General features: G+C 34.6%; 1 protein-coding gene across 1 annotated transcript in view; it reads right to left on the reverse strand.

Annotated features, from left to right (window-relative positions):
* Positions 1-10478: 10478 nt before the first annotated feature.
* LOC145717816 (dachshund homolog 2-like) overlaps positions 10479-23708 on the reverse strand; it is a 198269-nt gene continuing 185039 nt past the window's right edge. The window contains exon 2 of the mRNA XM_081808567.1: positions 10479-11054. Coding sequence (XP_081664693.1) covers positions 10916-11054 — 139 coding nt within the window. The 3' untranslated portion in view covers positions 10479-10915. The remainder of the gene's footprint in view (positions 11055-23708) is intronic.

Consider the following 23708-nt stretch of genomic DNA (forward strand, 5'->3'; position numbering starts at 1 on the left):
ATGCATTATCAAAATGATAGAAAATTTAGGGTACCAGCAAGAAAACGGAACTGAGAGAGTTCCCCTAACCTTCTTTCTTAGCCACCTCCAGTAATTGCTCAGAATTGAAAAGATCAAATTGTCTAAAAAGTACACATGGGCAACTGGAAGAGCTCTTACTGACCAAACCTGGAAAAATTTAAGCTATAAAATAAATATCATAGTATTGGATTATATCCAAAATATAAAATAAATACCTAAGTCCATACTGAAATAAATGATTAATTAAATAAATAAATAAATAATAAATTACAAATAAATAAGGGAGAAGGACCAACTCTCCCATGCAGAATTCCAAATAAATTCTATTGATACTCTGCACTTAAGAAAGTGAAGCAGGGGCGCCTGGGTGGCTCAGTCAGTTGAGCCTCTGACTTCTGGTTTCGGCTCAGGTCAGGATCTCACAGTGGTGGGACTGAGCCCCAAGTCTGGCTCCTTGCTCAGCATGGAGTCTGCTTGAGATTCTCTCTCACCCTCTGCCCCTTCCCCCACTCATGCTCTCTCTCTCTCTCTCTCTCTCAACTAAATAAATAAATCTTTAAAAGAACAAGAGTGAAGTAAAACTTCCCATCCCTTAACTGTGGACTGCACATAGTGATTTCCTTCCAAAAACTTCCAGAGCAATAGAAAGAGGGAGAGGGAGAAAAGTAACTTCACAGTAGAGAAACCTGACAAAACACTACATGAGCCGGGTGATCAAGGTCAACTGCCACAATAATAAGTTATAATGATAGTGTGTACCCTTGATATGATGTGATGAAAATGCCACTTTACTTCTGTGGTCTTCTCTCAAAGCCAATTTTACAATGAGAAAAACACCAGACACACCCTAATTGAAGGGCATTCTACAAATACCTGACCTGTATTCCTCAAAACTGTCAAAGGCATCCAAAACTAGGAAAGTCTGAGAAACTGTCATAACCAAGAGGTGTCTAAGGAGACATGATGACTAAATGTAAGGTGGTATCCTACTTCCTGGAACAGAAAAAGGACATTAAGAAAACACTGAGGAAGTCTGAATAAAGTCTAAACTTTAGTTAATAATGGTGTATCAATATTGTTTCATTAATTGTGACAAATTGATTCATTAATTATAAGATGTTAACAATAGGAAAACTGAGTCCAGAGTGTATGGAAAGTCTCTGTACTATTTTCGCAATTTTTGTATAAATTTAAAGCTGTTCTAAAATAAAAATTTCATTAAAAGAAAATAAAAACACTGCCTCTAACCACCTTATTTGTGCCAAGCCCAACTTTATTAAAAATTCCTTTATCTCTATATGAATCGTAGATTAACTTAACTCCAAAAAACACAAGCAGTGATTTTTGAAGCAGGAGAACTGGACAAATACAAATTAAGGAAAGCATAATTTGTTTTTAATGCAACCAAAAGTAAAATATGTATATACTATTTTTAAATGGGCTGCCTCAAATAGATGTCCCAAATCCTTTCATGTAATGTTCAGTAGGTGCTTTACTGCCAAATGTAAATCATGATCAAAAAATAAAAACCACTTTATACTTAATATGTTAGATAATCAGTATGTGATTTAATGGGTATTTGTAAAATTCTTACAGCATAAAGAATATAAAAATCACTATTTTTGTTATTTAGGCTAATTTCACCTTAAAGCAGCATAACTGTACAGATCTGCTAACTAATTGTATTACAGTAATATATTATTTGGCTAGAACTAGCCATTTAAAATGAAAATGTCTGGGGCACCTGGGAGGCTCAGTCGCTTAAGGGTTCAATTCTTGGTTTTGCCGCAGGTCATGATCTCAGCGTCCTGAGATGGAGTCCCGCTTCAGGCTCTGCATTCAGTGTGGAGTTTGCTTGTCCCTCTCCCTCTGAACCTCCCCCAGCTCTCTCTCTCTTTCTAGTATAAGTAAATAAAATCTTATTAATTAATTAACTGAAAATGCCCAAATCATTTGATTTTCATCAATAAAAATCAATTTTATTTTAATATTTAAATAAAAATATTGTCTGTAGGGAGAATATTTTATAACGATGTATCAGTTCAAAATGCTTTAAATTCTCCTACTTGCAACAAATCAAAGCATGGCTGCTGTTACTAACAGCCTTCAGTATTTTATATGTTTTAAACAGCTTTTATGTATTTTTTAAAAAATCTGGAACACTGTATATATCAGATGATCTAGCACGTTGTATTGTGGATTATGAATAATATATCATTTACATAAATCAGTTGATTGGTTACATATTTTTTACATCTCAGTTTTCTAATGGATTTATTTAAAAACAATGTTTTATGTTTTATGGCTAAATCATTTTATACTTGCCCCCTCTTTAACATTAGGATTAGTTAAAAAACAAAACTTCCAGATGATAATCTAAAGTAACAACAGATCTTTGGAGTCCAAATATGCTGTGAGGAGAACTCTTTCAGCAAATGTATTCTTTGTATTGAAAACTTAGTGTTATCAAAAACACTAAGCACGACTAGTCTTCAGGGCACTTCACATGTATCTATCTGCAGGACTGTAGAGCACGTTGCCATGGAACATAATTCCTTCAAGGACTACAAACCAAAGAACGGCCATTTTGGCAGAATAGTCCCATTTCTTAACATTATTTTGTAGCATTCATCAAGATGTATTACAAACCCTACCAATTTAGGAACAATGCATTGCCTTTTTAAATACATTCATACTGGGTCTTAGAATCAACTCTGTTTTAGCTACTAGTTGGTTACACTGACATTTAAGATTAGGGCTATACAATTTTAGAAAATGTCACCACTGTCTTTGTAAAATAATGATATGCTCCCCATTGCATAATAATAGGTGGTTATCAGCTTTTCCTTTTTATCCTGTCTCAGTCACTTAGTTAAATCTATGCTGCCCCTCCAGAGAAATTCATGGTCTGTCACCCTACCCACTGGTGTCTAGATTTATGGATATTTTAGCAGTCCCTTCATTTTCACATTACTAGGCAACTCTTCTAAGTTTAAAAAAAAAAAGACAGACTTCACCTGAACATTCAGACAAGCATCCTACTACAAAGTACATTTTCCTTCTATAATTCCACTTCCTTTCATTTATATTAAAGCAACACACAGTCTGAGACCTACTGTATTGTACCTTCACATTATTAAATGTAACATGCAGAACATTACACATTATTATTCTACACATGGCCAAGAAATTTTAGTATTCACAGGATTACGGTAATTAAGTCTTCCTTCACTTTGGGTGATGTGACACTTGCTTGACTATAATGTCAATCCACTTAAAGTCTGTGTAAACAACATTATCTTAGTCACTCCGCATTACATTTCCAACTGTGAGCAAAATTACAAGGTCAGAGTGGACAAGAATGTAGGTAATCCCAAGGAAACTCATGTAAATGACTTGCTCAAGGTTCAAACTGGGTTTTCAATAATAGCAAAAAGGAATATTTACCATACTATATTATAGTATTATTATTTAGGTACCATCCATGGCAAAACACATGGGGATTCTTGGAGACAGAGGTAAAAATAAAAATGTCCATTGTTTTAATGTTTTGTAGATAAAAAATAAATGTTGTTTGCCAAGGCTTTGTTTAACAAATATGTAGTACTCCATTAAAAAAGGAATATTACATATTCCTTATTATTTTGTAAAGATCCATTAACATCTCAAATATAAAGAGCACTTTTTAGAAACACAGATGATAAAGGCAATACAACAATGCTTGTATTTCCACCTTTCCTGTTTTTTTTTTTTAAGATTTTATTTATTTATTTGGGAGAGAAAGAGGCGAACTCAAGAGCATGAGCAAGAGGAGGGGCAGAGAAAGAAACTGAGCAGGGAGCATGATGAGGGTTTCAATCACAGAACCAGGGGATCATGACCTGAGCTAAAGGCAGACGCTTAACTGACTGAGCCACCCAGGCACCTCGCCCCTGTTTTTTTTTTTTTTTAATAAATACTCAGTAGCCATAATATTTATTTTCTTAAAGTAATGATTTTTCAATAGTCTTGTCAGCCACTTAGTGTATTATGCCCAAGAAGTGCTGTTGTGAAAATGCTCTGACTTATAAAACTAGCTTAAAGGTTTTGCAATATCTTGTGTTTTAAGTGATTTATTTAGTGCTTATTGAAAAAGTTAGATAACCTAATTAAATCTCCACGTAGGATAGGTAGGATCTAGGCAAAATTAATCTAGATTAATTTGGCATAAGTTCCTCTGAACTTGTGGAAGTAACAAAGAAAGGCAAATAGTGGTTTTCAAACTATGCTTAAACTATAAAATGGGGTGCCAATTAGCAAAAATAACAATGGAAGTTCTTAAATAGGAATCCCACAGTTCACAAATAGGCAAGTAGGTACAAACCCTCAAAAGCAACTTACATGGGATTCTCTAGGCTTACTGTCACATTTGAACAATGAAGTATACATATTTGAATTGTATCAACCTGGAGATCATCTGAACAAAGTGTATGAACCACAAGTTTCTTGTAATATCTGATTTGAAACACTGTAGGAACTCAGTTCACTCCCCAGGAATGCCATTATCAAAAATTTTTCCCAGGACTACTTATAGAGAAATCCCTAAAAATGTCATCATCACAGAAGAGTAACTGATTTAGATTTTGTTTGCCAGAATTGCCACCTTCCATAAGTAGAAGCTTCACTAAAAACATAACTCTATTCATGTTTTCATAGATTTCTTTTTAAAAGTAATTGAAAATAATAGGTATTCTGTGATAGAGATAGGATATATTTGTGTGTGTAAATGTGTGATGATATGTGAGTGTTTGTGTGGTAGACTGGTAATTCTTGGAGTTTAAGTAAAATCAGTTTCAACTAACTACCTTTTATTTTATTTAAAGATTTTATTTATTTGTCAGAGGAGGAGAGAGAGAGAACACAAGCAACGGGAGCCGCAGGCAGAGGGAAAAGCAGGCTCCCCGCTGAGCAGAGAGCCCGATCCCAGGACCCTGGGATCATGACCTGAGCCGAAGGCAGACGCTTAACCTACTGAACCACCCAGAAGTGCCCCAACTGACTACTTTTTATAATTTAATTTCTTACAATATTAGACAGTTTTCTAACTGGACATTCTTACCAGTACACATGGAATCTAAGAAACCCCAAAAGCTCTTTGTTAAACTCTAGGGTACAGATCCAGCTCATTCCAATCCAAAAATCTCCCCAAACACAAAATCCAATTAGTTACCCCCATCCAAAAAGAAAATATGACAGAATAGTCAATCTGAGTCCTCCCTCTACTTTAAGTAGCTATGCGCAGCACAATAAAAGCATTATTGGAATCAAATCTTAGATGAGTTGAAAATATTAAAAACTCTCTTCTCTGAATCTGAAACATATGTAAAAAGAACTTGAAAAGAAACACAAAACCATAATAAATTGTAGTTGGACTTTCATTGTATTTAAGCATTTGTAATGTGATGATTCAGAATGGGAAACATTGAAGATTATTAATTCAAGATGGTGTGTGGCTACTGTCTAGTCATAACGCTGAGATTCTGCTCCAATCTTCTATCCCACTCCCACCCCCAACTGTCCTTAAATTAAGAGAAACACAAAGATAAATAGGATAAATAAGATAAACATGATCTTAACTATGCCAGAGAGTGTTATAACACTTTTCACAAATTGTTAAAATCCAACTTTGTCTTTATGTTTTATGCAAAATAAGTAAATTATAGCTTCAGGGAAAAGGGAACATATGCATTATAGATCAAAGGTTATAATATGTCTTTAAGAGACTGTTTAGTCCAACATCCTAATTTTACAGATGTGGCAACTGAGGTTCCAAGCCACAGTTATTTTCAGTGTTGTTTTAAGTCCATGGACTTCTGACTCTTTCCAGAGCTCTTCCTGCTATACCACACTCTCATCAAATGAGGCTTTATGGGAAAGTGCTTTGTAACCTGGAAAATACTTCACAAATTTTAAATAGTATTTTTATTCATATCCGAACTACATATGTTTTAAAATGAAGAATAATGACACAAATAGTTTCAGTAAGCATTGTTATGTGCCCTAAGTGATCAGAATCAGTGGTTCATCTCTGGGTATAATCATGAAAGAGAATCAATAAAAATAATAATTTTTTTCTTCAAAGGAATTGTTTGTTAAAAATATCTACCACAGGGGCACCTGGGTGGCTCAGTTAAACATACGTTAAACATCTGCCTTTGGCTCAAGTCATAATTTTGGGGGTCTTGTGATCGAGCCCTGAATCGGGCTCCCTGCTCAGTGGGAGTCTGCTTCTCTCTCTCTCTCTCTCTCTCTCCCTCTGCCCCTCCCCCACACTAATTCTCTCTCTCTCACTCTCTTTCTCAAATAAATAAAATCTTTAAAAAAATTCTACTACATTGGTAAAATTTGGGAAAATAGGAATTATTGTATAACACTAGTGGGAATGTAAGTCAGAACAATTTTGGAGAGCAATTCAACAATAACTATTAAACTTGAAGATGTGCATATTCCACAACTCAATGATTTCACTTCTAGGTTTATACCCCAGAAAAATTCTCCCACAAGGGCACAAGAAAACATGATATCCATTTACAGCACTGTATGTAATAACAAAAAATTGAAAACAATCTAAGTGTCCATCAATATAGTAAAGAATAATCAAACTGTGGTATACTCATGAAATTAAATAGTAGAATGGACAATTAAAAAATAAATAAATGAACTGGATCAGCATGTATCAACATAGATAAATCTCAAAAACATAATGTAAAAACAATGATTACAAAAGGATAGTATAGTACCAAATCATTTAGGTACATTTTAAAAAAACAAAAACTAATACTGCATATTGTTTGTGCATAAATACACATATGATAAAAAAACACCAAGCAATAATTCACACAAATTTTAAAACAGTGGTTAACTCTAATGAAGGGTGGAGGAGAAAGGAGATTAGTGTTAGTTATATCATAATACTTTACAGATACATTTTTTTAAAAATGAGCTCTGAATCAAATGTAACAAAATGTAGACTTGGTTATTGGTCCACAATGTCTCTCATTATTTCCTGATTTATTTGAGCTATTTTATAATCAATCTTGGTAATTTATTACACAATCAAAATGATGCTACCAAAATTGATTTCAGAATTTTATATATATATATATAATGAAATGAGGTGTTTTGGTAATTAGTCTGATTCCAGTTGTCAGGTTGTAAAATATATTGATCCTAAGTATATGAACTTTGTAATCAAACTGCCTTGATTCAAATGCTGGTTCTGATATTTGTAGGCTGTGTGGTCTCAGATATGTCATTTAACCTTCTCTGTGCCTCAGTACCATCATCTGTAAAACAAGAATCACAATAATATCACCTACCTTGTAGGGTTGTTATGAAGATTAAATGAACTAAAATAACCTGGGATATCATGTCTGAAAAATGTTAGATATTATTATGTTCTGGCAAAAATAAGAGTAGTAGTTGTTCATCAAAATTTTTCCTGAATTACCTTATTTATATGTCTACACTGGTTAAATGTATCAAATAATCACTCATTTCTTATATTCTCTACCTCTGAGGACTAACCAATTAACTAAGAATTTCCAGTTAGAGTTTTTGGAGAACGATTTTAATTAATTAGTATATGTAAACATTGTTCATCCTATCACACAACAGATTACTTGTGGTCAAAACTATCTGATGAGCTACAAAGGGAAGCACTGTCTACACAAATTCTATTTAGTTAAACATCACCTATTTTGCACATCGTCATATGTATTGACAAGCTGTCCAACAATTTCTCATCTTTCATATATGTCTGTGTTAAATCTGCAACTAGAATAATTTGTTGACAAATAGGAGGCATTTTTAAGTTAATTTAGAATTTGAGATTGTGCATTCTTTTATTTCTCTAATTTCACTTTTCTCTTTTTTTAGTCCTCTGATAAGTTTCTCATCAGAAATGACAATGTTAACTGACCACCCTTTTTTAAAAGATTTTATTTATTTATTTGACAGAGAGAGAGCACAAACAGGGGGGAGCAGCAGGCAGAGGGAGAGGGAGAAGCAGGTTCCCTGCTGAGCAGGGAGTCCGACGTGGGGTTCGATCTCAGAACCCAGGATCATGACCTGAGCCACCCAGGTGCCCCTTAATTGACCACCCTGACTAAGGATTTATGGTGCACATTATAGGGGCCATTAAAACAATGAAGTTTGGGGGTTTTTTTCTTTCTTTTTTTCTAAAAAGATTGGAATTTAATTGTTTCCTTTTTAGACAAATATATTTTTGGATTGCCAGTGATAAAAGGGGCATACAAATGTTAAAAGCATTGTGGCACAGTGGGATTATGTGCTAAGGTCCAGGGCAAGACAGACAAATAAGTGAAGTCTCAGATCAATCAAACAGTTACCTCAAACAAAAATTTCAGATGACCAACTTTTGTTTTATCTTTGCCAATGCCAATGAAAAGTTCAAATGAAGTTTTATTGTGTTAACTACTTACATTTCTTTTATTTCTTTAACCATTTGTAAAAATAAAGGAATTTTGCTAGAAGAAATTGGAAATTTGTTGAAAGGCAAGTCAACTTAAAATTAAAAGAACACATACTATATATATGGTTTTCTTCCTATTAAAGCACCATGAATTAGGTTTTAAATAGAAGCCATAATTATATTATGTGACAGAACCTATATTTAAATGTTCTCTTTGGACATGGCAGTAATGATCTTTTATACTGCATTTCATTGATAAATATGAAAGCAAAAAAATCATAATTTTATCTTAATTTTCAAACCAAATTAAGGGAAAACTATCTTGGTTATTTCCATATAGTAAGGAAAAATCATGACGTTCATAACCACCAATTTGAGTCCCAGGAGAATTAGTTACAAGCACTCCACTTATTTTTAATTCACTTTACATGAACTTTCCATCATCAAGATCTTTGGGTGTATTTATAACATACTGTGATTTTTTTTAAACTGCAGTACCTAGAGGATTTACAATTTAAAACAAAGGTCGCAAACTGACAGCCCATGGGCTAGATCCAGACCATAGATGATTTTCTTCAGCCTACATAGTGTTTTTCTTTTTCTTTTCTTTATTTTTTTGTTTTTGTTTTTGCTTTTATTGAGTTGGTTACCAACATTTAAGAATTAGGGAATTTCATATAAAAATCTGCATTCCTGGCTTCTCTTAAAAACTCAGAGCTTAACAATATTTGGCCTACATTCCCACATGGTGGCAATCAGCTACACTGAGTAATAGCTGACACCTTTGGAAAGAATATATACTCTCTAGGTCACCCTAGTCCCCACCACTTCCTATTGCTTACGGACTTTCATTTACATTACCAGCCTTGCATCAGTAGGCATTAGAGTTTGCGACTCTCCTGTTTCTCTGTAGTTTATGTAAGTGAATCAGTGCATATACTTTTAAGAACATTTCATGGTTTTTCTCAAATTACAGCAAATGTAAAAACTCATTACATATATATGTACATATGTAATGTGTGCTCTGATTAATCTAAAATAAATCTATACAGTTATAAACTACTGTTATAATTAATTAAATGAAGAGAACATTATATTAACTTGCATGTCATTTTACTAGGAAAACTAAAATAAAATGAAAGTCAATTTCAGTGTCTGAATTCAATTGCATTCATTTAAAATAAAAAAACATTTACTTTCAATATCCCAAACCTAAACTCATAACTCAAACTATGTAAAGTTTTTCAGTTAAAATCATTCATTAATGAAATCTAGTGGGTTCTAGTCTCCCCCAGCACTAAAGTTACATTCTAATAGAAAGTTTGGCACTTAAGGAGGCACATCCACTGCTTCAGGTCACTTGGGTATTATTTAGTGTGCATGATATTTAAAAGTAATATTTAGTATAGGAAATGTCCCAGATATTACAAACATCACCAGAGTGGTTTTCATTTTCTACATTGAAAACCCCCATGGTGTGGTCCCCATCTCCCCCATAGCCCTATGGCATTTTTGTTGTAGAAAAAACATATTATCAAGGGCAGCCCTGAAGAAATTGGGGAAAAGTCACCAAAGGGTGATTTAACTTGAGAAAGGTATATGGAAGAGAAGAGGGGGCACAATTGTCAGGCAATATCAAAATGTACTTCTGTACTTTATTACCACGGGTTGCCCTCCTTTTCCCTTGCTTCTTTGAGTTACTGTCCATTATTCTCCCCATTACAACCTAAAAGGTATAAAGCCTAGAGCAATATGGTATCTCTGATTGCAATTCAACTGAAATTGCCATAGATAACTTTAAGAAGTTTCAAACATAAATCTTCTTAGACTTCCAAATTTTTTTAAAAAATGTATTTTTAGAAAAATATAATTTCAAATATTTTAGAACTACTAGCGTGCTTACAGAATATATCCATGCCTAATGCTTAGAACAGCTCCACAAGATTAGATGGCTTATTTTTTTTTCCTTTATTGCTTTATACAGCACACTTAATAACCTGTGCTGCCCTGCAAAAGTGAATGTACCTTCCTAAGCATTCCAGAGTCATGGGGTGAGTGAATTACCTTCTCGTTATTTTACATAGGTGTCATGGTTTTTGTGTCAATGACCCTCACTCAACCCATATCAACTTTGCAGCCTTTCCCTAGATTCTGCTTTAGTTCCCAGGAAAGGAGTTGTTCCCTGTGACTGGAAGTCACCTTCCCACTGTATGGTCCTAGGATCCATTCCCAGTTAATAAATATGAATGATTATTGTTGATAATGAAAGTGTGGAGACCCAATTAACTAGTACCCTCAAATGAATAGACAGGGTCTAATTAGCTATTTGGATTTCATATTTCTTATTATTAACTAAGGATTAAGAAAGATTCGGCATTTGCTCTGAAAATTTTAAATGGCTCTACTTTCCTACCTTAATAATTACAGTACAGGGAACAAAATTATTGAAGTTGGGCTGAATCTGTATAGGCTCCAGGACATTCCCAGGAAGTTGATTTTTAAAAAATAAATACATAAATACCTGTTAACAGCTTGTTTTCTTGTCATTTGCCTCTTCCTTCTAAAAGGAGAGTATAGCAAAAAATAAATAAATAAAACTGGTTAATTGAGAGTTCTGGTTAGTTTGCTTCCAATTAATCAAGACTTTATTATATTTCACAAAAAAATCTTCTTCAATTCTTCAGGAACTTTAGATAAGTTACACACAATGAAACACCAGCAGGGAAGAGCACAAAGAAGGTAAGAAAGCCTGAATTGTTATTGTTATTGTTGTTATTGTTAAGATAATGTTTTAAATATATGGGCAATGCTATTGTATTTCTGGTCTAATCCCCACTGAGTAAAGAATAATGTGAAATGTCATGTGGTTTAGGGCTTTTCCATATATGAAGGCAAGGAAATAAGGTTATAGATTTCTGTTGGAAAAAATGGCCTCAGGTCGTAACAATTCCTAAGAAAGTTTCAGCAATATTGTGTCTTCTTCCTTTCTCTCAAGAGCTTTCTTCCCACCCCAATGGGTATTCCAATCTATTTAGGAGAAAAAAATCTCCTTCTAGGGTTTTTTCCCCTTCATTTTTATTTGGCCAGGAGGATGATGAAAATGAGCCAATATCAATGTTATGCCTTAATTTTCTAAACATGAAGCTATTAATCACACAACTCACTATACACTTATTTCTGGAGCAATAATAAACTATCTTACATCCTTCCCAAAAGGGTTACACACACACACACACACACACACACACACATACACATACACACACAAGTCATACACACACCCATACAAAATAAACACATACAAAAGAGATTAATAAAAAACCCACAAAATTAGCTTAATTAACAAAACAAACATTCTTTATAATAGTATAGTTTTTCCTAGTGTTTCCAAACTCTTTAGTGAGGAACGATAAAATCTAAAACTGCTGCTTCTGGGGAAGATGGCAGAGTAGGAGGATCCTTGTCCCTTACTTGTCACCTCATCCTGTGGTTACACCTATAACATCCACATCAGAGTAAATAAACCAGAAAATAACTGAGGACTGGCAGAACAGACTCTCCATAGCTAAATGTAGAGAAGCCGCATCAAAGAGGGTAGAGAGGGCAGAGATATGGTCAGGAGTCAAATTGACCCATAGGACTGTCCATGGGAGGGAAGGACACCTTGGGCTAGGAAAAGAGAGAGGAGCAGACCCTATACCAGACACCAAAGGCATTAGGGACCCATACGGGGAAGATGAATTCCCATAATATTTGGCTTTGAAAACCAAGAGAACCTGTTTTGTGAGTTCTTACAATCAGTGAGTCTTAACACCTGGAACTTTAAAATTCAGCAGCTCCACTCTGGGAAAGCCAGAGGGTGATTGGAACCTGAGTCCCTGCCCTTAAACAGACAGCACAATAAACAGCCCCACTGAAATGCAGCATAGAAGCAACAGTTTGAAAAATGCCTAGGGTATACAGGAAGGAGATTTATTTACTAATCTCAGAACATGTGCTGGGGGAGGGATCTTTGGAAGACTCCTAGAATAAAAGAGCTTGTTGGTACCATTTCCCTCCACTTCTCCACAGCCTACCTACCCAGACAAATGTGGGAACCAGTGCAGGATGAGCACTCTCCACAAAGCTTGCCTGACCCCTGTGCTTTTTTACAAACTATCCCCTCCATCCCAGACTGGGCAGTTTTCCCAGGGTGGCTGGAGGTCTCCTTCTGCAGTGGAATAGCCTAGATCTTCCTGGCACTGTGTGCCCCACCCCACATTCTCCTGTGGACATGCCCCTTCCAAAATGCCCTTGGCAGGAGACCATCCAAAGGAGTGCCACAAGCCTGACAGAGTGAAGCAAACCTGATAGTGGTCAGAACCACTCCAAAGTGACTCCTGCCCCGGGGAAAGAAGAAGATAACCACAAACACCATTCCGACTGCAAACCCAGCAGTGGGCTGGGAGCACACATCTGGTCTGACTGAAGGACCCACCCACCAATGACAGCTTCTCAGGGGACAAGACAAGGAGAGCACCCTGCACTTTGGTGCTGCCACAGCTCTGGCAAATGCATGGTCTGATTCAAATCAATCCTAAGGTGGCCCCAGATTTGCCTCCTAACAACACAGGGACCAAACCCTGACCATGAGACAAAGAGAGCCACTGCAGACAACTTTACTGAATGCAAAAGCAGGGTATATGCAACAAACATAGAAGACACCCCTGAAGTACGAGGTTATGGTGAACCAGGGACATTGCATTGCAGAGCACCACAGGACATCTTCATATGGCCACTACTTTCAAGAGAAGGAGACATAACTGACTTTCCTAACACATAGAAACAGACTCAGAGAATTAGACAAAATGAGGAGACAAAGGAATATGACATGAAAAAAGGGACAAAATCAGAGCAAGAGAGCTAAATGAAACAAAGATAAGTAACATGACCAATTTGAAGTAATGGTCATAAAGATATTCACTGGACTTGAAAAAAGAGTGGAAAGCCTCAGAGTGACCCTTAACAAAAAGATAGAAAACATATAAAAGAACCAATCAGAAATGAAGAACTCTATTGCTCCCCCTGCTTGTGTTCTCTCTCTGTTAATTAATTAATTAATTAATTAAATCTTAAAAGAAGTGAAGAACTCAATAACTGAAATTTAAAATACACTAGAGGGAATAAAGACTAGACTAGAGGAAGCAGAACAGACCAGTGACCTGGAGGACAGAGGAAAAGAAAGCAATCAAGCAGAATGTGAAAGAGCAAAAATAATAATAATAAATGAAAATAGACTTAGGGAACTCATTGACACCATAAAGCATAAAAACATTATCATTATAGGGATCCCAGAAAGATAAGAGAGAGAAAAGGGGGCAGAAAATGTATTTGAAGAAATAATAGCTGAAAATTTCCAGAATATGGGAAGGAAACAGAAATCCAGATCCAGGAGACACAGACAGCTCCCAATAAAATCAACCCAAGGAGGTCCACACCAAGACACACACTTATTAAAATGGCAAAATGTGGTGATAAGAGAGAATTTTAAAAGCAGAAGGAGAAAAGAAAACATTACATACAAGGGAAACTCCATAAGGCTATCAGCTGGTTTTTCAGCAGAAAGTGTGCAGGCTTAAAAGGAGTGGCATGATATATTCAAGTGCTGAAAGAAAACAAAACCTGCAACCAAGAATATTCTATCCAGCAAGGCTATCATTCAGAATAGAGGAAGAGACAAAAAGTTTCTCAGACAAACAAAAGTTAAAAGAATTCGGCACCACTAAACCAGCCTTCAAGAAATGTTAAAGAGGACTCTGAGTAGAAAGGAAACCTCTGGGGGGCAGGAGTGGAAAGCAGGAGTAATAAAAGTAGGAAGCACAAAAGCACTAAAATTAATTATAGCTATAAAAACCAGTCAAAGGATTCACAAAATAAAAGTATATAAAGTACAACACCATGTATCTAAAATGCTTGGGGAAGAGGAGTAAAAATGTAGTGCTTTTAGAATGGGTTCAAACTTAAGCAACCATCAACTTAATACAGACTGCTATATGCATGAGATGTTATATATACAAGCCTAATGGTAGCCACAAATCAAAAACTGGTGATAGGCAAAAAATAAAGAGAAAGGAATCCACATATATCACCAAAAAAACAAAACAAAAAACAGCAAATCATGAGAGAAGAGAGCAAGAGAAGGAAGAGAGAAAAACCACAAAAACAAGTAACAAAATAGCAATAAATACATACCTATCCATAATGACTTTGAAGGTTAATTGACTATATGCACCATTCAAAAGACATATGGTAAAAAAATGGATAAAAGAGCAACACCCATATATATGCTGCCAACAAGAGATGCATTTCAGACTTAAAGACACATGCAGTTTGCAAGTGAAGGGATGGAAAAATATTTATCATGCAAATGGAAGTGAAAAGAAAGTGAGAGTAGTAATGCTTATATCAGGCAAAATAGACTTTAAAAAAAAGACTTTAACAAGATAAAGAAGGACACTACATAATCATAAAGAGAAGAATTCAACAGGAAGATATAACAATTGCAAATATTTATGATCCAACATGGGAGCACCCAAATACATAAAGCAGCTGATAACAAACATAAAGGGAGTAACTGATAGTAATACAATAAAAAGGTATTTTAATGCCCCACTTATATCAATGGACAGATTATCCAAGAAAATCAACAAGGAAACAGTGGCTTTGAATGATACATTAAATCAAATGGATCTAACAGATATATTCAGAACATTCCATCCCAAAACAGCAAAATACATTTTCTTGTCAAGTGCACATGGGACATTTTCCAAAACAGATCACAAAACAAGTCTCAACAAATTAAAAACTATCAAAGTCATACTATGCATCTTTTCCAATGACAATGCTATGAAACTAGAAATCAACCATGAGAAAAAACCTGGAAAGAACACAAATACATGGAGGTTAAATAACATGCTACAAAAAATGAATGGATCAACCAAGAAATCAAAGAAAAATAAAAAAATACATGGAAAGAAATGAAAATGAAAACATAATGGTCAGAACAATTCCAGATGCGGCAAAAATGGTTCTAAGAGGGAAGTTTATACCAATACAAGCCTACCTCAAGAAGCAAGAAAAATCTCAAAGAATCTAACCTTACACCTAAAGAAGCTAGAAAAAGAAGAACAAACAACACCCCAAAACAGTAGAAAGAAAGAAAAAATAAAGAGTAGAACAGAAATAAAAGAAATAGAAACCAAAAAACAAATAGAACAGATCATTGAAACCAGGAGCTGGGTTTTTGAGATCAACAAAGTGGATAAACCTTTAGCCAGATTCATCAGAAACAAAAGAAAAAAAAGGAAGGGACTCAAATAAAACCAGAAATGAAAGAGGAGAAATAACAACCAACACCACAGAAACACAAAGGATAAGATTATGAAAAATTATATGCTGACAAATTGGACAACCTAAAAGAAACAAATAAATTCCTAAAAACATATGACCTCCTAAAACTGAACCAGGAAAAAATAGAAAATTTGAGCACACAATTATTAGTAATGAAATTGAATCAGTAATCAAAAAACTCTCAACAAGTAAAAGTCCAGAACCAGATGGCTTCACAGGTGAATTCTACCAAACATATAAAGAAGAGTTAATACCTAGTCTTGTCTCATTATTCCAAAACATAGAAAAGGAAATAAACCTCCAAATTCATTCTATGAGGACACCACTACTCTGATACCAAAACCAGATAAGGAGAACTATAGGCCAATATCTCCAATGAACATAGATGAAAAAATCCTGAGAAAAATATTAGCAAACCAAGTCCAATAATACATTTAAAAAATCATTTAACTCGATCAAGTAGGATTTGTTCTTGGGATGCAAAGGTGGTTCAATATTCACAAATCAATCAATATGATGTGTCACATCAATAAGAGGAAAGATAAAAACCACTTTGACATTTCAATAAATTCAGAAAAAGCATTTCACATCCATTCATGATAAAAATATTCAACAAAATATGTTTGGAGGGAACATACCTCAATGTAATAAAGGCCTTATATGAAAAAACCACAGCTAACATCATACACAATGGTGAAAAACTGAGAGCTTTTCCCCTAAGGTCAGGAACAAGACAAGGATGTCCACCCTCATCATATTTATTCAACATAGTATTGGAAGTCCTAGCCACATCAATCAGACAACAAAAAGAAATAAAAGGCATTGAAATCAGCAAGGAAGAAGTAAAACTTTCACTATTGCAGATGTCATGATACCATATATAGAAAACCCTAAAGACTCCACCAAAGAAACTACTAGAACTCATAAAAATTCAGTAAGGTTGCAAGATACAAAATGAATATACAGAAATACGTTGCATTTTTGTACACTAATAATGAATAACAGAAAGAGAAATTAAGAAAACAATCCTATTTACATTTGCACCAAAAAGAATAAAATACCAAGAATTAAACTTAACCAAGGAGGTGAAAAACCTGTATCTGAAAACTATAAAACACTGATGAAAGAAATTGAAGATAACAAAAATGGAAAGATATTCCATGAGCATGAAATGGGAGAACAAATATTATTAAAATGCCGATACTACCCAATCAAGCTACAGATTTAATACAATCCCTATCAAAATACCAACAACATTTTTCACAGAACTAGAACAATCCTAAAATTTGTATGGAACCAAAAAAGACCCTGAATAGCCAAAGCAATTTGAAAAAGAAGAACAAGACTGGAAATATCACAATCCCAGATTTCAAGATATACTACAAAGCTGTAGTAATCGAAATAGTATGGTACTGGCACAAAAATAGACATATATCAATAGAACAGAATAAAGAGCTCAGAAATAAACCCACAATTGTGTGGTTGATTAATCATTGACAAAGGAGGCAAGAATATGCAATGGAAAAAGGCAAATGGTGTTGGGACTGCAACGTGCAAAAGAATGTAACTGAACCACTTTCTTACACCATACACAAAAATAAACTCAAAATGGATGAAAGACCTCAGTGAGAGACCTGAAACCATAAAACTCCTAGAAGAGAGCACAGGTTATAAATTCCCTGACAGTGGTCATAGCAACATTTTTCTAGATATGTCTCCTGATGCGGGGGAAAAAAAGCAAAAATAAACTATTGAGACTACATCAAAATAAAAAGCTTCTGCACAGCAAAAGAAACATTCAACAAAACTGAAAGGCAACCTACAAAATGGAAGAAAATATTTTGCAAATGACATATCCAATAAAGGGTTGTATCCAAAATATATAAAGAACTTATAAAACTCAACACCCAAAAACAAATAATCCAAATAAAAAATGGACAGAAGACATGAAAGACATTTTTCCAAAGAAGGCATCCAGATGGCCAACAGACACATAAAAAGATGCTCAAAATCACTCATCATCAGGGAAATGCAAATCAAAACCACCATGACATATCATCTCATACCTGTCAGAATGACTAAAATCAACAACACAAATAAAACAGGTGTTGGTGAGGAGAAATAGGAACACTCGTGTTGTTTGGAATGCAAACTGGTGCAGCCACTGTGGAAAACAGTATGCAGGTTCCTCAAAAAATTAAAAATAGAGGGACACCTGGGTGGCTCAGTCGGTTAAGCATCTGCCTTCAGCTCAGGTCATGATCCCAGGGTCCTGGGATCAAGTCCTGCATTGGGCTCCTTGCTCAGCGGGGAGCCAGCTTCTCCCTCTGCCTGTTGCTACCCCTGCTTGTGGGCCCTCTTTCTTTCTCTCTCTCCCTCTCTCTCTGATAAATAAATAGATAAAATATTTTTAAAAAATAGAATTGCCATATGATCCAGTAATTCCACTGCTTGGCATTTACCCAAAGAATACAAAAACACTAATTCAAAAAGATACATGCACCCCTATGTATACTGCAGCATTATTTACAATAGCCAAATTATGGAAGCAACCCGTGTCCATTCACAGATAAATGGATAAAGAAGATAAGGTATAGATAGATAGATAGATAGATATTGGAATAGTACTCAGTCATAAAAGATAATAAATTCTTGCCATTTGCAACAACATGGATGGATCTAGAGGATAGAAGGCTAAGTGAAATAAGTCAATCAGAGAAAGACAAATACCATATGATTTCATTCGTATGTGGAATTTTAGAAACAAACGAACAAAGAAAAAAAGAGAAACAAAAAAACTGAACTCTTAACTATAGAGAACAAACTGATGGCTACCAGAGGGGAGTTGGGTGGGGGAATGGGTGAAATAGGTGAAGAGGTTTAAGAGTACATTTATCCTGATGAGCCCTGAATAATATATAGAATGGATGGATCACTATATTGTACACCTGAATCTAATATAACACTGTATGTTAAGTGTACTGGAATTAAAATGAAAAATGAAAAAATAAGTACATAAAAAATAAAACAACATGCTAACCTCTATAAGGACTTTAATTTGGCTCTTTTGAGCTTTAGTGCACTTTTTAGTGGTACAGAAACAGGAACCTCCCTATAATGCCCACAACAAATACATATGGTTTGTTCATCACTCCTCTGTAATCTCTTGCAATAGCATTTTTGTTAAGTCTCCTTTTAGTAAGTCAGGGAAAGACCAATACCATATGATTTCACTCACATGTGGAATTTAAGAAACAGAACAAATGAACAAACAAAAAAAGAGACAAAGAGACAGACTCCTAACTAAGAGAACAAACAGGTGGTTACCAGAGGGCAGGTGGGTTGGAGAATGGGTGAAATAGGTGAAGGGGATTAAGAATACACTTATCGTAATGAGCACTGAGTATAGAATTGTTGAATCACTATATTGTACACCTGAAACTAATATAACTCTGTATGTTAATTTTATTGGAATTAAAAAAATTAAATTGAAAAACGTCTCTTTCTTTGTTGTTTGCTTGTTTGTTTTGATAGACAACTGCTTTTCTGCTTAAAGGTCTCTAGAAAGATTTCTAAATAAACCATAAATGCAAACATGTACCTGGGGTTGCTAGAGAAAGGGAGGCGGGAGTGAAGGAAGGTGAAACTTTTTTCCACCTATTCTTGTGTTCTGCAGCTTGACTGTCAGAACTACTTGATTTTGCTTCCTAGTTCACTCACCCAAACTGTTTGGAAAGGATACTTTCTTTTTTTTATTTTTGAGAGGAGAGAGAAGGGGGAAGGGAGGGGCAGAGGGAGAGGGAGAGAGAGAAAATCTCAAGCAGATGGACCCTGTCACAGGGCTTCACCTCATGACCCTGAGATCATGACCTGAGCCAAAATCAAGAGTTGGATGCTTAACCAACTGAGCCACCTAGGCACTCCAAAATGACATTTTCTTAAGGTAAAATATACTTACTCATGCATACCAAGTCAATGATAATGTGTACTTTCTTAATTCAATGAGCTGTATATTATTGGATTGGAGAACTTATTTTTCCTTTTACCAGAGATTCCCCCTCTCTTCTATATGTAGAAAACTTTCTGAACTCAAAAGAACTTTTTCAGCTATTACCATATATATATATATATATATATATATATATATATATATATATAATTATACTAAGTTCCAAAAAAAATCATTTAAATCTTCTGTGACCTGAGATTCATAGATTAAGTTTAGACTTTAAAATTGCCAAATACTAAAACTTTATTGTTAGAATTATCCAATAAATATATAAATGTCCATGAATTAACTGTTATTAAGGATTTAAAACCTTCTTAGAAATTAGGAGTTTATTTGACTTTAAAAATTGTTTCATTTGTCCTGTCAAGTGTGAGAATGTATTTTACAATACTGCCTAACACTAGCTATGGCTCTAGGACTTTAGGGACTACAAGTTAAATTCATATACTTTATTTTTGACATTCAAAATAAAATGTGACTTCTATACTTCTGAATTTGTTCATTCTGTGTGTCACTTAATTTATTTTAGATTTCCTCATACTTTGCCAAGTAATCAGCATTTTGGAAAATTTTACTGAACAAGCAGATGATGCTAAAAATATTATCAGATCAGTATAAAAGAGCTCTCATCTGCGTTTCCTGGAGTTGACCTAGAATGTTTCATATCCCCCTCTAATATCTCTTATTCTCCTGAAATTACCTTTTTGCGGCCTCTCCCCACTTCTAATCTGGCTGTAAAATTTGAACCAGGAATAAAGGGCCTGAAATTCACTAGAATTTATCTTTGTGGCTGAAATATACATATGACCACATTCTTATGAGAATACTGACAAAATGGTGTTACACAAGTTCAAGAACACTGGGCCAGATGCTATAATCAATATATCACTACCACCAACAGAATTATTACCAACCAAGGTCCTACAACATATGGTGATAAGTAGTAAGGGTCTCTACACAGCTTACCAGCTCCAATCATCATCATTGCTGCACAGCATCAGAACACCAATTTTCCCGACTATAGATAGACTCTCCCCCACATACAAGTTATGACTAGAAGTTGAGTCTGCACTGACTTAGACCCAAGAATTAAATAAATGAGAGAAGGCTGTGTTTTGAATTTGTCAGGATCATTTTTACCCTGAACTTCTGATAAATACATGTTCGTACTTTGATTCTTCTAACTTGTAGTGTGTGGATACAAGGCAACAAAGTTAATGACAATGATTGCTACCCAGTACCCTTCTCTGATTGGAGTCAGTTTAGTAGAAGAATCAGAGATATGGAATTCTTACCTTTGAAACCTAAACTTAGACCACAGAATCACATTTAACAATTGAGAAACAGCATACAAAACACATGACAAGAGGCAACAAAATACCACAAAGTGAGAAGACCAGTTAAGAACTCACAGAATCATTGGATTTAGGTTTTTTAGTCCTTTTGAAGATAAATTGAAAATTCACTGTCAAATATCACATAGTAAGTCCTACTTCTGGTGTGAGGGTAACTAAATAAAGTGCTACATTCACTAATTATTCTTATAGGGAAAATTACTTAAAACAGAGCATTTTATAGATATGGTCATCCTTTGAGATGATCTACTCCAATGAATTTGAAACTGGACTCTAAAGAAAATTTAAAGTGCTGGTGGTTAGTAGAAGGAAAGATAAGAGGGAGTCATTCCTTTTCATCCCTTCAATTAGTAGTGAAGCCCTTCTTTTCTCTACATGATATATTGTGAGTCTGAACTGCTCTACTTTACTACCCACCACCACCACCACCATTTGACAGATGAGAAAATTAGCCCCTGAGATGTTCAATTTTTTGGCCAACGTTACATAGAAAATTAGTGTCAGAAGTCTCCTGACTCCTAATTCAAGATACTGCCCCTGAATTCATCACCCTGCTTCCTCTACTATATATTAAGGAACCACTTTTTGAACTGTCTCCCAAAGATTATCATATCTGTATTATTCTCATGGGAACATAATAAAGTCGACAGATGTGCTACACATTTAGACAAGATCTGTGTCTCCCTTGATCTCTAAGCAAGTGCTTTTTCTACACCACACTACTTTTAAAGCAAAGGTTGCAAACTGGAAAACCAAGGCTGCCAAACATATTTTGTTTGGTCTGCCCAGAGCTATGAAAATCTGAGAATTTTATATAAAATCTGAATTTCCAATAGATTCTCTAAAAAAAAAATCTTCAAAAAGATCTGGTCCCACATATTTACTGGCTCAGCACAACTAGATGAAGTAGAGAAGCAATGGCCACCTATAGACAGAGCATGCACTCTTCTGTCCCCTACAGAATTGTGGATCCACAATGTCCTATGACCTTATATGTGGCCCTCTAAATTAATATATGTTATCTCCTGGTTCCAGTAGGGATTTGAGTTTTATGGCCACTATTTTAAAGTTTGTGGATATAATTTACTTCAAACATTAGTCAATTTCCTCATAGAAAATATGAGATAACTGGAAACTTCCATATATGTGTACACTATTGATTGAGGGTACACTAAAAGTGCTAGATTATTATCTAACTAAAGGGTCATATGCACTTTCTTTAATGAGGAAACGCAAGCCTTTAACCCTTGAAGTAGAACAATTATACTATTTTTTCACATACAAAAAAAAAAAAACCTAAAGCAAGTTGTGTTAAATTAAAATAGCTTTAATAAGAAACTCTAATTATACTCAGAGAAACCTTATCTTTCAGAGTAGTAGCTATATTTAAAATTCTAACAAATCAATAACATGTTTCCTATGTTTCAATATATGTATACATTGTGAAATGATTGTATACCTTAAATATAATTTTTGTCAAGTATACCTCAATAAAGCTAGAGAAAATGTTTCTTATGTTTTGAAATAGGAATCACCTGTTAACCTGGTATATATTGCCATATTTTAGGGACTACTAAATTAGGCTTTACCAGTTCCTTACACATACAAGAACTTTTAGTCATGTTACTTCTTTTTCTGGCCCAATACGATAAACAAAATATTGATTGGGAAAAAATGTAACAAATAAATAGGACATAAGTCAAGCAATGCTCTGTCCCTCCTCCCAACTTCATCTGTAGAGTACAAATGGCCAGTAAATATGCATTGATAAAACATTTTTAGGTTCTCTTTGGAGATGTGATTAAATCATATTAGCTGTTGCATTTCCACTGTTGGAGCTTTTAGGGAGCTTTTCTCACTCTCTTAGCTAATAACTTTATTCATTTTATATGCCAACTCTTGCTCCATAGTAGCAGTTATAAAGCTATTTAATCTCTTTGGGAATCCCAGAATTTGTTTTATAAGTATGTAGGTTAAAAAAAGGGACTGAAAATATCTTTTAATACAAAAGTATAAAAATAAAGGCCTGGATATGTTAGGCTTATTTAAGTTTCCAGAAGACATCCAAACAAACTTTGTATCACTTAATTCTTCAAAGACACATTCTTCTGACTCAACCAACCATTTTCATCCTTTCAGGAATTTATTTTTCCTAGAACTATTTGGGAATAACAAAACCCTTGGTCATATTAAATATCTGCTTCTTCTGAAAAACTTTGGTGCATAAGTTTGACTCTTTTAAAAGTCAGTGAGATTTAAAATCAGAGTCCAGAGAAAAAAGAAAAAAGAAAAATTTAATATGGGATGGGGTAATAGTAAAGATAAATAAGTCTATGGCATTTTTAAAATTTGTACAAAAGGAAGCTTCGGGATATATATTGTATTAACAAAGGCTACCAATATAATTTAAAGAATGCAAGGCTCTATGCCAATTGTGTCTCACAGATGATCTTTTACACAA

Source organism: Leptonychotes weddellii, chromosome X (genome assembly GCF_054177405.1).
Source record: "Leptonychotes weddellii isolate Sample4059 chromosome X, ASM5417740v2, whole genome shotgun sequence".
Taxonomy (NCBI): Eukaryota; Metazoa; Chordata; class Mammalia; order Carnivora; family Phocidae; genus Leptonychotes; species Leptonychotes weddellii.